Source organism: Brachypodium distachyon, chromosome 3 (genome assembly GCF_000005505.3).
Source record: "Brachypodium distachyon strain Bd21 chromosome 3, Brachypodium_distachyon_v3.0, whole genome shotgun sequence".
NCBI lineage: Eukaryota > Viridiplantae > Streptophyta > Magnoliopsida > Poales > Poaceae > Brachypodium > Brachypodium distachyon.
Window position 1 is genome coordinate 42,892,737 of NC_016133.3, and position 15,042 is coordinate 42,907,778.

The following is a 15,042-nucleotide window of genomic DNA, read 5'->3' on the forward strand; positions in this document are numbered from 1 at the left end:
AAGGGAAGACTGACTTGACTGGCCCAACGGGGCCCACTGGTCAGAGAGAAAAACTCACTTGAGCCTGAGCTTGCCCACTCCACTTCACCGTACTCCGACGAGGGGCGACGCCATCGCCATGGCTCTCCACCGCGTGTTGACTCCCGTTCCCAGTCCAGCCGGCGCCGCCCAGCAGAAGCATCTCCGCCTTGCCAGTCCCCAGCCGCGGCAAACCCCCCTGAGGATCAGAACCCCTCCCTCCTCGCTTCTTCCCCTTGCCCACCTCCGCGTCCGCCCCGCCGCATCCTCCTTGGTGGGCGGCATTCCGTCGAGCAGGTGCCATGCGGCGGCAGGAGATACCGCGCCTTCTGCTCCGGTGGTACCTGACGGCGGCGGAGGCAGCGCGAGGGCCGCCCTGGTGCGGGTCGGGGAGGCGCTGTCGCTGGGGTTCCCGGTGTGGGTCGCGTCGGCCTGCGCGCTCGCGCTGTGGCGGCCTGCGACCTTCCTCTGGGTTGACCCCACCACCCAGATGGTCGGCTTAGCCTTCACCATGCTTGGTCCGTACCCTCCATCCCACCCCAGCTTTTGCATTCCCTCATCCCTGTCTTCTGTCACCATTGAGTCAACTGAAACTGAAAGCAGTGCTGCTGTGTTTTTGGTAAAAAAAAAAGTCAACCTAAACTTTCTTGTATGCTGGAATTGATGTCTAAGAGTTGCTATCCATAATTGGAGGTTTGCATCGCTTAGAAAGCCCTCTTTATAGATCTGCGCAGCTTAATTGTGACTACGCATTCATGTTGCCTCAATTATATGATTAATGCATAGGTTTAATCTGTTTGTTTGTTCAGGAATGGGGATGACATTAACACTAGATGACCTGCGAGCCGCACTCTTGATGCCTAAGGAGCTGGCTGCTGGGTTTCTACTTCAGTACACGGTCAGTTCTCCAGCTTATTTACTGTTTCATTTCATGAGCCAACAGTCCTTGGGAGTTATATTTTTGTTTTCCCATGTTAGCTTTAGTTTTAAACTTTGCGGTGTTACAAATTGCGTAAGGATTTTTTTTTTCAGGCAATAGGAAAGCACCATAGATATTCATCAGAATACTGCTGTGTGTTAGATGAACCATGAAGTTTTCATATAGGTTTATTTTTAATAATTATATTTGGACCAGATTGCGCATTGAAATTTCATGAGCCCTCTCATTATTAATTACATGGGTTTTCTCACCTTTGTATTTGTGGTTTTCAAATTTGAACTACTGTTTTTATTCCAAAAGTCCTAAGGGGGTTATTTATGTACAGGTGATGCCACTGTCAGGATTTCTTATCAGCAAGCTTCTGAACCTGCCAAACCATTATGCTGCTGGATTGATTTTGGTGTCCTGTTGCCCTGGAGGTGTGCATGCAATTCCTTCTTTTTGTTTATATGTTCTCTACCAGTTCAACTGAAAGGAAATACTCTCTGCAGGGACAGCAAGCAACATTGTTACCTATTTAGCAAGGTAACGAGAAAAACATATAATGTTAAACTCACAATATAGCAATCTCCATATAATGACGAGCATAGTGGAACCTGGCCGTTGACCTCTAGTGGAAATTATCCATTCTGAACCTTCCATTTACTTATGATATACATAAAGTCCATTCTGAACATGGCTGTTGACCTCTAGTGGAAATTAATCCATGCTGAACCTTTTTATTTACTTATGATATACATAAAATCTTGTGAACATTTCTTCTCAACTGAGCTGAATAACCAATTCATGAACTGGATATGTAACATGGGGGTACTAATTGTCTTTTAAGATGGTTGAACATAACAATCATTAACATCGTTTTACTGAGGAATCATCTGAAATCTAGGGTAATGTTCTAGTCGTCTTCAACTACGGTTGTTGAAGAAGTGTAGCGGCTGAAGATTAGAGAATATGGGTTAGATCATAAGCATGAACATTAAACATAGAGTTCATTGCTTGGCTTTCAAGATAGTACACACTGCTTCTATAGAGCTTGAAACCGACTTAAACTTTGAGAACCAACCGACTAATCTTACTAATTACTAGGACTCCCCTAACTTAAAATTGCCATTACTACTAACTTGTGGGACCTAACTTGCGTACTCCTCCTGGATCTGCATCTTTATGGATCTTATTAGTTATTACAATCCAAATGCAGATTGTAGAAAAACTAGTATCCTTGTGTTGCAGGGCAAATGTTGCTCTTTCGGTGCTGATGACAGCAACAAGCACCTTTGCTGCAGCGGTAATGAGCCACTCTTACATCAGTTCTTAAATTCCAACACAGCAGAGTAACCTTTTTCCCCCCTTCTCATTTATCTTCCTAATGCAGTTCATGACTCCTCTTTTGACATCCAAACTGGCTGGACAATACGTTGCAGTAGATCCAATGGGACTGTTCGTGTCGACATCTCAGGTACTGCCCGTTTCTCTATACAGGTTTAAATTCCCTTATTCCTGGCTAAAGTTGATATATCTGAATGCAGGTTGTCCTGGTACCTGTCCTTCTGGGTGCTGTACTTAATCAGTACTGCAATCAGTTGGTTGAGTTAGTTTCTCCCTTGATGCCGTTCATTGCTGTAGCAACAGTAGCTGTTCTTTGTGGCAATGCTATTGCACAGAATGCTTCAGCCATCCTAGCATCTGGTCTGCAAGTGGTACTATCTGTTTGTTGCCTGCATGCATCTGGTTTTTTCTTTGGCTTTGTTCTTTCAAGAATTCTTGGCATTGATGTCTCTTCATCACGAACAATCTCAATCGAGGTTGGCATGCAGGTAAGAGCTAATCCGTGACAAATTTTACCAATACCTTGTCTTCCCAGAATGCTATGCTTAATGTTCAATTTACTTTTTTTACATGAATCTGCAAACAATAGATGTTCATGTTCTAGTTCTGTAACTTGGTAATTACAGCATTCATGTTTATCAGTTCATCTTGATTTCAATTTATGTTTGAGATCAACCTTAGTACAACTTTGTACTAAATCAGCGACAAATCGACAACTAATATGGATCGGAGGGAGTAGTATGAATTTTCCTTTTTACTACGGGTATACATTTTTTCTGCTAAGTACAAACCAAATCTAGTTATCTTTACAAGAACAAACGCACCATTAATGCAATGAGAAAAATAAACATTGGCTCATTGGCTCGTTGCAACCAATTTCATCCAAGGACAGTCGGCTATGGTTTGCAGCATTGGTAGGTACAGATGATAATTGTTAAATATGGCATCTTGTGGTTTACACTATTTGGTAGAACCAGGTCCTAGATAGTTCTCTATATTCTGTCCTTAACGTTATTACTCCAATTTTTTTATAGCCCATCACTAACCTGAAACATACATACAGTATCATATTATCATTGATCTCGTTTAGGTATAGCAGTAGCAGATTGTAACTCATGCTTGTAGATTAAGGGGGCACTTATTATTTTCTAAAGTACAGTATCTCTTGCTGGCCTACCATACCGATACGTCTGTTCATTTCTCAATGCAATATAAATAGTGTTCTTTTCTCTTGTTCCCATTGCACACCGCAATTTCATTATTTCCTGTCCCTGCAGAATTCAGTACTTGGTGTAGTCCTTGCAACCAAGCATTTTGGCAATCCTCTCACAGCAGTTCCATGTGCTGTTTCAAGCATCTGCCACTCACTCTACGGCAGCATTTTAGCTGGGATTTGGAGGTCCATGCCCCCGAATGACAAAGGAGAACCATTGAGCCATTGACGATGCTTGTCTTGGATGGTCGCTGGAACATATAGACCATGCTAGTAGGAGGAGAGCAGGAAGAAGAATTTAGACTTTAGAGCACGTATGGGCTGGCTTGTTGGTTCCACCTGTCAGAATGGCTGTCTTGAATGTTTTCTTCTTAAACTGTGAGATTTGAACTATTAGTTTCAGCCTGATTTAAACAAGCTGCCTTTTTTTTAACTCATTATATGTGCCGGCCAGTGCAATGCGTGTGAGCAGATGTGCAGATCCGATTGCGATCCCATGATTCCCTGTTGAGATAGTGTAACTGAAAACAATAATTGAGAGAGACTTGCCGTTTTTTGCTCCAACAGGTTACAGGAGGCATTTCTAGCCCAGTACGATATGTCCCACTGTACCGTTCTTGCGAAAAAGACGTAGCCAATATTTGGTACTTACGGCGTGCCCTGTCTTCTAGCTTGTATATGAGATTTATTCCCAGCCCACTCGGGAGTCTGATGCTTGTTGTTTCGTAATGCTTTTTAGCTGTCTAAGCGTTTCTAAAAGAGTGGTTTTTATTGAAAAGGCTGTGGCGCTCATGTATACGCATTGTTCTCTCTCTCTTTATTGGGGGTCTCCTACATTTAGTTGACTATTTTTGGACAAAGTCTATCATCTGCCTACGTGTATTGCCAATGGACACTCAATTATCAACAATCATGGGCGATACATCAGTCGGATCTGGAACTCGAGAGAAACAAAAACATAGGTCGCGCTCCATAGCGTGCACCACGCGGATGCTTAGTTAAATTTCCTGCTAATATAATAGCTTGCAGCATTTATACAATTATAAGATTTACTCCTGTTTCAACCACAAGAACTCTATATCGTGATATCATAAGAACAAAAAAGTTAGCCAAGGGGTTGATTCGTGAACCACGTTACTAGTAATCAATAGCAACATTCGGTCGCTGTAATCCTCGATGCCTTGTGGTCGCTGTCCTGCCACTTGTACATATATAGGCCGGCCAGCCATATGGCCAGCACGCTTGGCTCTCATCGATCAGCCTTGCAGCAAGCTCTAACTAGCCTCAAAGCAGCTGCTAGCATGCCAGCCATGGCGGCGGCGGCGGCGAAGCTCTCCGTCGTCCTGGTGACCGTGCTGGCCATGGTGGCGGCGGTGGCGAGGGCGGCGCCGGCGGAAGGGATCCAGCCGCTGTCGAAGATCGCCATCCACAAGGCCACCGTCGACCTGCACGTCTCCGCCTTCGTCCGGGCCACGCCGGCGCTGCTCGGCGACCAGGTATTATATGTATACTCTCATCTCATCAGCTTAATTAATTTGATTAGTAAGTACTTAAAATGGCAGACGCAGACAGACACAATAATGGAGCAAGTTTTTAAAGCTAACCAAGTCAAATTTATACTGCAGATCAATTCATGTCTCTTCAACTAATTAATTGACGGAAATCTCTTTGACTAATTAAGCCGTAAAATTTGGTAAGATTATCATCCACAATGGTTGTTGATAGTACTGCAAAGCTAGTAATTTGGTATATGCAGTGCATGTAATTTGGGAACACATGATAACTGATTTTGAGAGAAAATAACTCTCGGTTACATATGTATGGGATTAATTCTTGTAAAATATTATTTCACAAAAAATATACTCAGTAATTATATTTGTGATGTTAAGTAGCAAGGGCCCAAAGTAGCTAATTGCATTTGCACGACCGGTTTAGATTATTTTAAGTACGGAGCACTAGTTTTTGAAAATGTTAAATCTTTGGCTTTTTTTTTTTAATATGCCTCGGCGGGTATATCATATATTGAAGAAGAAGACCGCGGTTACAAACCGGCGGTTTTACACAATTACTCACTCAGAGTCCACCTAAGATCCACAAAGCCGAACACACTAAAAACGCTGCCCGCCTTAAGAAGCCCTGCATGCACCCAAGCGCTACTCTCACGTCCTATATCTCTAAGAATCTGCAAAGCGCTTGGAGTGGCGCCATCAAAGACCACAGCATTCCGGTGTTTCCAGATGGACCAGCAGACGAGAGCAATCGCCGTATTCAGATTCTTCCGCTCCCTTCTATTAGCCACCTCCAGGTCTGTCCACCAGCCGGCCAACGTGTGCTGAACAGTCGGAACCAGGAAGGTCGATCCCAATGACCGAGGACCACAACCCACACATGGCGAGACACCACACAACCAAGAAGAATATGGTCAATATCCTCCGGCACCTGATCGCAAAGAGGACATCGGGCAGGGTGGGGAAGACCACGACGACTCAAGTGATCCGCTGTCCAACATCGGTTCTTCATGGCCAACCACAGGAACACCTGACAACGGCTCGGGCCCCTAGAGTCCCAAATCTCAGCTGCCCCCAGCATTTCCTCCCTGCCGCCAAAGAAGGCCGCATAAGAGGAGGATGCCGAGTAGTGTCCGCATCCCTCCCACCGCCATCTGAACTGATCATCCACATCAGAAAGCTGGATCCCATCCACCATGTCCCAGATCAGCAAGAACTCCGTGATGGACAGATGATACAGGTCGGGATCAATCCTCTGAGTCCATCCCATCTCAAAAAGACCTTGCTCCACAGAAATTTTCTTAGCACGCGCAGGGAGGGAGCGAAAAAGATTGGGGGCAACCTCACAAAGCACCAAACCACTTAGCCAAGGATCGGTCCAAAACTTGACCCGGCTACCACGACCCACAATGATAGAATCGCAGAAGCACAAGTTGGCCGCCAACTGGGGGATTTGGATGTTGAATTCAGCCCACGGGCTAGTAGGGTCCGTCCTACTCAGCCAACCCCAACGAGCCTGGAGAGCCAAATTGAGGAGTTTTAGATTGGGGATGCCCAGACCGCCAACCTCCCTCGGAGAACAAACCACCGGCTAAGCGACAAGGCAATGACCACCACGCACCTCCTTCCTCCCCTTCCAAAGGAAACCACGGCAGAGTTTCTCAATCGCCTCGATGGTCTTGACCGGGAGGTCCAGCAACATCATGGCGTAAATCGGCATGGCACTCAAGGTAAACCGCACAAGGGTCAGCCTCCCCCCAGTCGAGAAAAGATGGGCCGACCACATCTGCAGCCGCTTCTCCACCTTCTCCACTAGGCACGCAAGTTGACCCGCCGAAGGCTTACACAAGGTGAGGGGCAGCCCCAAGTAGGTACAGGGAAACGGCCCGATCGCGCATCCGAGGATCCGATGGACCAATGCGCCTTGTTCCTCCGAACAACGAATGAGATGGGCCGAAGTCTTCGAGAAGTTAACCCTAAGACCCGAAGCCTCGGTGAAGTCGTCCAACAAAGCCACACATGCCGTGAGCTCACTCTTGATGGGCCGAAGGAACACCACCGCGTCATCCGCGAAGAATGACGCCCTCTGCGTGAGACCACGAGAGGCAAGGTGCTGGAAAAGACCCACCTCCTCCGCCTTACGCAACAACAGATTAAGTACATCCATGGCCAAGATGAAAAGCATCGGAGATAGAGAGTCTCCTTGCCGAAGTCCACGGCGATGAGAAATAAGAGCTCCCGGGATGCCATTGACCAACACACGAGTCGAAGCGATGCCAAGGAGACCGCTGACCCAACCCAACCACTTGCGCCCAAAGCCCAACCACCGGAGCACATCCAAAAGGAAAGCCCAATTGAGTGAGTCGAAGGCCTTCGAAATATCCAACTTGAGCAAGACAGAAGGATTCCGAAGGGCAAACAACCGTCGAGCCGTGCCTTGGACGAGCATGAAATTGTCATGGAGACAACGACCCCGCACAAAAGCACCTTGATGAGGGCCCACCAACCCCGGAAGCGCCGGGCGGGCTAAAGTGGTTTGCCAGGACCTTCGACAACAGCTTACCCACAGTGTGAATCAGGCTAATGGGCCTGAAATCACGTATCTCCACCGCTCCGGGTTTCTTGGGAAGGAGACATATCAAGGCCTGATTGACCGCGTCCAGACCTCGAAAATCCAGGGACGAAAAAGCCTGGAAGCAAGCGAGAATATCCACCTTGATGATGCCCCAACAAGAAGAGAAGAAACGCCCCGTCAGGCCCCGGACACTTGTCCGGCAGCAATTCCCGTACCACACGCCAGACCTTAGTCTCCGAGAAGCTCTCCTTGAGGCCCAGTGGGCCGAAACCCGATCCACCCAAGGCCCCCAGGTCAAGGCCGAAGGCCCTATCCACGCCTGTGCCCAAAAGGTTATGGAAGAAATCATCAGCCACACTCACCATTTGTTCATGGCTCGAGGACCAGACCCCACCCACAGCCGCGATGAAATTTTTCTCCTCCGATGGCCGGCGCTCAAGTGAAAAAAACGCGTGTTGGCGTCGCCATCCTTAAGCCACAAAAGCCTAGAGCGCTGTCTCGCAATCGTACTCTCCAAAGAAGAGAGTCCCAGTAGTTTTTGCTTAAGGAGCGAACGAAGTCCACGTTCCGAATGGAGAGCAGCCGCCGCTCCATGGCCACATCCAGACGGAGAATGACCTCCGTCACAATCAAAAGCTGAAGCTTGACGTTGCCGATGAACTTGTCGCTCCAACTCCTAAGACGACGGGCAACATGGCGCAAACGAAAAGCCACCCGCTGGAAGGGATTCACAAGGTCGCAACCAACCCCATTCCACGCCTCATCCACAACCTGCGAAAAGCCAGGCACCTTGGGCCAAAAGCTCTCGAAATGGAAGCGTCTACCCACACGTAAGTCCGCAGCCAAGTCCAGCAAGAGAGGGGAGTGATCAGACGTGGCAGTGCTCAAAGCCGAGAGGTATGCATTAGGGAGCAAGACCTCCCAGTCAGCAGTTGAGAACACCCGATCAATCTTCTCAAGCGTGGGGTCGCCCCTCTCATTAGACCACGTGAACCGGCGGCCCGCAAGATAGAGCTCCTTGAGCTCCAGGTCAGCAAGAAGGCGCCGGAATCTCCCCATCATACCACGATGCAGCCGACCATTTTTCTTATCCTCAGAGTTCACAATCAGATTGAAGTCGCCCGCCACCAGCCAAGGACCCGCATGCAAATCACGTATGTCCCTCAGCTCAAGCAAGAACCCTGGCTTGTCCTCCTCCCGATGGGGCCCATAAACACCCGTGAACCACTAGCAACAATCCGGGAAATTTATTCTAGCGGTGACCGCATGATCCGAGTAGTGCGGATTAGAGAGGATTACATCACACGCTTTCCACCCCAAGATAATACCCCCACGCGTGCCCACAGCCGGCAAGAAGAAAAACTGAGAAAAATCAGGACCCATGCACTCATGCACAATCGAGGTCGTGACCAACTGCAACTTGGACTCTTGCAAGCAAACCGCAGCTGCCCCGGAGGCCACAACCACCTGAAAAACAGCACGCCGCTTGGCCAGGGAGTTCGGCCCGCGTGCATTCCACACCAAAACTCTTCGATTCGTCGAAGACATGGAGAAGTATACGAGAAACCACCACAAAGAGGCCGCAAGCACTCAGGCAACGACCGCCCCCAGCGAGTCGTCTGCCATGTGTGGCAGCACGTCCGGCTCCCAGCCGAACAAAGAGAGAATGGCCGCCACATGCTTCTACGACAGCGGCTGCTCAAAGAGCTTGGTGTAAGCCGCCAGCGCCTCCTCCGAGATCTTCTCCCCTTCGAAGGCCAAGCCCAGCTTGGACATGAGGACCCGGTGCTGCTTTTTCACGGACGAACCAGCAGCCCGTTTGCGCGCCACCCTCATGCTACTTCGCAGTGGTCGTTCAGCCCCGCTGCCGGCGAAGTAGGGGCGAACGGGGCAGCCGAAGGATGACCTCAGGGGAGCGTCGACAACCACTACGAAAATCCTTCAAATTCCCCACATCAGCAAAGGCCCGACCTGCGACCTCCAACGACTGCGGGGTGAAAGGCTCGGCTTCCACCGAGAGCTGGGATCCCCCCCCGAGACGCTAACACAGAAGGTGTCCAGCATGGGCTGAGCGATGGCCGGCTCAAAATCGCCAAGCAAAGGGAAGGACAGCGCCGATCCCACATCCAACGAGGAGCAGACCGAGAAGGTAGTCGCCACAGGCGGAGAGGAAGGAGCCGGTGCCGCCCCCTCCACAACGACCGCAGAAGCCCCGCCTGTCTCCACCACATCCAACAAGGGCCGCGGCCCAGCAGCAGCAAGCCGCCGAGGCCGGAAAGTAACCGGCGGTCGAATCGCCGCCTCCAGGCGCATGGGATCCAGCCGCTCGCAGTCCACCGGCGCGGAACGAGCAGGAAGATCCACCTCCACCACCCTTGGCACCTCCGAAGACAAAACCCCCATCCATAAAGCCACCACAACAGCCGGGTGAGGTCTGCCCTACTCCAGCCAGCGGAACTGCCGCCACCAGCAGCAGCACCGCCCCGCGGGGTAAGATCACCATCCACCACACCCCTTTGACACTGAAAGGCAATCGTGCGAGGCCGCCGAGGGGGACCACCACCAAGATCATGCCTGGGGTCGTTGCTATCGTCGCCGGACGAACCCCCACCATCGGAGATGTCGGTGAAGGCCTCCATATCCTCAATGCGAAGCAGGTGCACCACCACAGGGTAATCCAGCACACTCACTGCCTGCGGAACCATCGCGGCGCGAGGCACACGCAGATCGTCCTCACTGGTGTCATATGGAGCAGGCGGCTGAAGAATGCCAAGCACCAACTCGCGTGCAACACGCTCCGGGAAACCAGTCCGTGCCACAACCGAAAACCTGCCCATATCGGCCTTCGACGCCATCTCAGTGCCGATTCTCTCCACCCAACAGGCTGGCACCAGGACGTAGTCTGCCGTGCCAGTGACCCAGGCATGAGCCGGGATCCCGGCCATCTCCACATGAATCCTGTACTGCAAAGGACGCAGGGTCACGCGCTGCTAGCGATTCCACCTAGTGAAACTCAGTGAAAAACTCGTGCCTTGGAGGACACCAGCCGCCAGCAGGGTATTACCGGCCACCGCACTCCAGCAGACACAAAGAAAGTTGGTCGGCCAGAAGCGGTAGAGCGAGAACAAATCAACCACCTGAGGGCACGCCCGATTGATCAGAGATGTGGCCGTGGAGGCCGCAATCGAGCCCCGGCCACCAATCACAGAAACCACCAGACTAGCCGAGAGCGCCACCTCCGCGTCATCAATGGCCTCCGAGCGCGGGACGGTAATCCTCTCCAGCCGGGGCCTCGCCTCCGACGCTCCAAGCGACGAAGTCATTTCCACCGCCGCTCCCACCGCCGGCACCACCGGGATGGGAGGCGACACGACCCGTGCAGGAGCGACCTGAGGTGCCGCCGGAGGGGCCACAAACAGCACCACAGGCGGAGATGCCGCAGTAGTCGCCATCGCAGGCCTCGCGGCAGCCCGCCGCCGAGAAAGCTCCAGCCTTGTGGCCGGCGGCCTCACCACGAGCGGACTACGCGACCGGCAATCCTTGACAACATGACCACCACCCCAACACTTGCGGCACCGCCGCTGGTTGGGACACAGCGCCGCCACGTGGTCCTCATCGAAGCAGTTGAAGCAACGCCCGGCCATCACCTTCGGCAAATCCTTGAGGATAACCAGGGCCGGGAGCACCGGACTGGAGCGACGAGAGCGCTTGGGACGACGCTTACCAGCCTGCGTCCAACCCTCCTCCTCCACGGGTGACGCAACCACTGGCTGCCGCACCCGGGCACCAAGACGGGCGACCGCTGGCTGCTGCACCCGGCCACCAAGACGGGCGGCCGCCGGAACCCTGGCAGGGGGGCCGACCACCACGGACGCCAGCCTGGGACGCGGCACTGCCGCAACCGGCGCACCATGGGACGGAGGATCGAAGTCACCGCCGCGGACCACCTCGGAGAAAGAGCGCCGGGATGCGTCCAACGAGCAAGGGCTCAGATCCACGCGGTCGTCGCTGCCACCAGAGGAGCCGAAAAGGGGGGAAAACTCCATGGAAAAGGCGGGGAGAGAGGAAGGGGGGGGGGGGGGGGGGGGAAAAGGAGGGGAGGAGGAGGAAGGGGGGTGGGAAGAGACCAGCGAAGGCCGAAGGCGGGGTGGGTGGACGCCGTCGCCGGAGTGGCGGCGGCGGATTTGGTGGTCGCCGGCCCGTCGCCCCTAAAGTCCCTCTTGGCCTTTTTTTCAGGGTCAAGATGCAGGTTGCCTGGGTGGAGCCGGCCATATATGCATCTGCTCGACAAATATTCGGTGGCATCTATAAAGTGAACCACCAAATAAACTGTAGTTTCTCTTCTTGTTTTTTGAGGGCATCTACGCCCTTAACAGAGCTCTCACAGCCAAATCGAATGATTTGCATGCAGAACAGGAGAGTTACTACTGCAGCTTTTGGTTTGATTAGTCTGTACTCTGTTTCAGGGCACTGTCAGCGCTGATAATATAAAGTAGTCCTTCCGTCCCAAAATAAGTCCCAAAATAAATCGGAGGGAGTATATATACACGCACGATATCTTTTGCGTACGTGAACATGTGCATAGTACAAAAGACATCTTAGATTGAGCTGCCTGCCACATGAACTCTTCAGACAAATTTGACCTAACAGATCCTGGATACAGTCAAATTACGAGTATTAAACTAGTTCTAGCTAGCTGGAGTAGATAGAAAAATGAAACGAGTGCCCGACAAATGGCATGGGACTTTGTCAATGCCATTGCAGTTACTGTTTTAAAAAATGCTGAGCTGCCTTAATTAATTTTGCAGGAAGAAGACACCTCATGGGTCACCGTGAAATACGGCTGGGACAACCCCTCCGCCGACGACTGGATCGCCGTCTTCTCGCCGGCCGACTTCGTGTAATTATGAACTACCATCTCCCTGTTTCCCCGTTCCTAAATACAGGACGTTCTATATTTATAATAAATCAAGCTTCTGAAACTTTAGTTAATACCACGAAGATATGCATCACCACGAATTTAACAAAATTATTTTGGAGTAAGAATTGTTGGTACTCCGTAGATTTATCTATAAGCTTAGCCAAACTAGGAACAGAGCGAGTGCGTAAACTTCTTCGACAATTTCCGATCAACAAACCTATAGTGAATATTACTTATCATCGCAACTAATTTAATCATCTGACATTGTGCAGCTCGGGCTCCTGCCCTAACCCGGCGAGGTACCCCGGCGAGCCACTGCTCTGCACGGCGCCTATCAAGGTCGGACAGCTAGCTAATTTTTCTCTGCAATTTCATATGCCAATTGCATCACATTGTAGATATGTTTTATATATATACATATATAGTTAACATATTATTGGTGCTCTACAGTATCAGTACGCCAACTACTCGGAGAACTACATGAACCGGGGCAAGGGCGCCATCCGGTTCCAGCTCATCAACCAGCGCTCCGACTTCTCCTTCGTCCTCTTCACCGGCGGCCTCGAAAACGTAACCACCGCCACCACAAGTTCTACTTTTGCTTCCCCAAGGCCTCTTTGGTTTCGTAGAAATTCTTGCGAACCAAAGAGGCCTTCGAGGTGCGATGACAAAAATTGCACCATGTGATGCACATTGTGTTTTTCCATCTTCCGGAGGGCAGCCGAGGCTGGTGGCGGTGTCGAAGCAGGTGGCGTTCAAGAACCCCAAGGCGCCGGTGTTCCCTCGGCTGGCGCAGGGCAAGAGCCACGACGAGATGACGGTGACGTGGACCAGCGGCTACGACATCGGTGAGGCCTACCCATTTGTCGAGTGGGGCATGGTCGGCAAGAACCCCACGCCGACGCCAAGACGCACCCCGGCCGGCACGCTCACCTTCAGCCGCGGCAGCATGTGCGGTATGCATACATGACCGATCGATGCGTCCATATATGCATCACCACGAGTAACTCTTCCCAAGATCTCAGGAAATGGTGTCCTTATTTTGGATTTTTGCTCTTGATCTTGCAGGTGAGCCGGCGCGGACGGTTGGGTGGAGAGACCCCGGGTTCATCCACACGGCCTTCATGAGGGATCTGTGGCCCAACAAAGACTACATTTACAAGGTTGGGCACGAGCTCTTGGACGGGACAGTCGTTTGGGGCAAGCCTTACTCGTTCCGTGCACCACCGACTCCAGGCCAGAACTCGCTGCAGCGGATCATCGTCTTCGGCGACATGGGAAAGGCGGAGAGGGACGGGTCCAACGAGTTCGCCAACTACCAGCCAGGGTCGCTCAACACAACGGACACGTTGATCCGAGACCTGGAAAACTATGACATTGTTTTCCACATTGGTGACATGCCCTACGCCAATGGGTACCTTTCCCAGTGGGATCAGTTCACCGCCCAGGTCGCCCCCATCTCCTCCAGGAAGCCCTACATGATCGCAAGGTACATTTTAGAACATAGTCAGCAGTAGTATTGATCAAGAACATTATTGGGAGAGATCGTCCAACAATCTGAGCTGATCTTTAACCGTATGGCAGCGGCAACCATGAGAGGGACTGGCCGAACACCGGCGGCTTCTTCGACGTGAAGGACTCCGGCGGCGAATGCGGGGTGCCGGCGGAGACCATGTACTACTACCCGGCAGAGAACAGGGCGAACTTCTGGTACAAGGTGGACTACGGGATGTTCCGGTTCTGCGTGGCGGACTCGGAGCACGACTGGCGCGAAGGAACCCCGCAGTACCGCTTCATCGAGGAGTGCCTGTCCACGGTGGACCGGAAGCACCAGCCGTGGCTGGTCTTCGTGGCGCACCGTGTCCTGGGCTACTCCTCCAACTCCTGGTACGCGGACCAGGGCTCCTTCGAGGAGCCCGAGGGCCGCGAGAGCCTGCAGAAGCTCTGGCAGCGGTACCGCGTCGACGTCACGTTTTTCGGCCACGTCCACAACTACGAGCGCACCTGCCGGCTCTACCAGAGCCAGTGCGTCTCCGGCGAGAGGAACCGGTTCTCCGGCCCTGTCAACGGGACCATCTTTGTCGTCGCCGGTGGCGGGGGCAGCCACTTGTCTGACTACACCACGGCGATCCCCAAGTGGAGCGTTTTCAGGGACAGGGACTATGGGTTCGTCAAGCTCACGGCGTTTAACCAGTCCTCGCTGCTGTTTGAGTACAAGAAGAGCCGCGATGGCAAGGTCTATGATTCTTTCACTGTCGACAGGGATTACCGGGACGTGCTCAGCTGCGTCCACGACAGCTGCTTCCCCACCACACTCGCCACATGAGCTGACCTCACTCAAGAGTCCAGACCATCTAGCTGTCAGTCGTCGGCAGTTAGATAATATCCTAGCTAGCAGCTGATTGAGATTTGAGAAAGTGAAGCTGTCACGGTAGTTGTTGTTTTTTCTCTGATGGGTTTTGTGCAATAAAACTGCTAAGCTGGACGATTAGTGTGAACCCAACCGGGATATAGCCTCGCAACGTACGTACTGCTGGCCGT

General features: G+C 51.7%; 2 protein-coding genes across 3 annotated transcripts; both read left to right on the plus strand.

Annotated features, from left to right (window-relative positions):
* Window positions 1–43: 43 nt before the first annotated feature.
* LOC100836974 (probable sodium/metabolite cotransporter BASS1, chloroplastic) lies at window positions 44–4,061 on the plus strand. The gene is made up of 8 exons (XM_003572394.4): window positions 44–536; window positions 828–916; window positions 1,284–1,377; window positions 1,450–1,483; window positions 2,189–2,243; window positions 2,331–2,414; window positions 2,485–2,772; window positions 3,562–4,061. Exons 1-8 carry the CDS (start codon window positions 119–121, stop codon window positions 3,724–3,726), a joined length of 1,227 nt encoding a protein of 408 aa, XP_003572442.2. The 5' UTR covers window positions 44–118; the 3' UTR covers window positions 3,727–4,061.
* A 662-nt stretch (window positions 4,062–4,723) lies between these two features.
* Window positions 4,724–15,010, plus strand: LOC100842879 (nucleotide pyrophosphatase/phosphodiesterase). Of its 2 annotated transcripts, none has more exons than XM_003574770.4 (7): window positions 4,724–4,993; window positions 12,389–12,480; window positions 12,774–12,840; window positions 12,952–13,071; window positions 13,223–13,457; window positions 13,570–13,990; window positions 14,086–15,010. In XM_003574770.4, exons 1-7 carry the CDS (start codon window positions 4,727–4,729, stop codon window positions 14,825–14,827), a joined length of 1,944 nt encoding a protein of 647 aa, XP_003574818.2. In that variant the 5' UTR covers window positions 4,724–4,726; the 3' UTR covers window positions 14,828–15,010. The 2 variants fall into 2 exon arrangements, with proteins under 2 accessions (XP_003574818.2, XP_024318332.1); XM_024462564.1 differs by lacking the exon at window positions 4,724–4,993 and adding an exon at window positions 9,934–10,070 and having other exon boundaries at window positions 14,086–15,001.
* Window positions 15,011–15,042: the final 32 nt, after the last annotated feature.

Excerpts from the sequence above, each read along its gene's own strand:
- LOC100836974 (XM_003572394.4), top strand. The coding sequence starts at position 119 with ATGGCTCTCCACCGCGTGTTGACTCCCGTTCCCAGTCCAGCCGGCGCC. Across the intron at positions 537-827 it reads CTTAGCCTTCACCATGCTTG|GAATGGGGATGACATTAACA; the intron begins GTCCGTACCCTC and ends TTGTTTGTTCAG. Across the intron at positions 2,415-2,484 it reads TGTTCGTGTCGACATCTCAG|GTTGTCCTGGTACCTGTCCT; the intron begins GTACTGCCCGTT and ends ATCTGAATGCAG.
- LOC100842879 (XM_003574770.4), top strand. The coding sequence starts at position 4,727 with ATGGCCAGCACGCTTGGCTCTCATCGATCAGCCTTGCAGCAAGCTCTA. Across the intron at positions 12,481-12,773 it reads TTCTCGCCGGCCGACTTCGT|CTCGGGCTCCTGCCCTAACC; the intron begins GTAATTATGAAC and ends GACATTGTGCAG. Across the intron at positions 13,072-13,222 it reads TCACCGGCGGCCTCGAAAAC|CCGAGGCTGGTGGCGGTGTC; the intron begins GTAACCACCGCC and ends TCCGGAGGGCAG.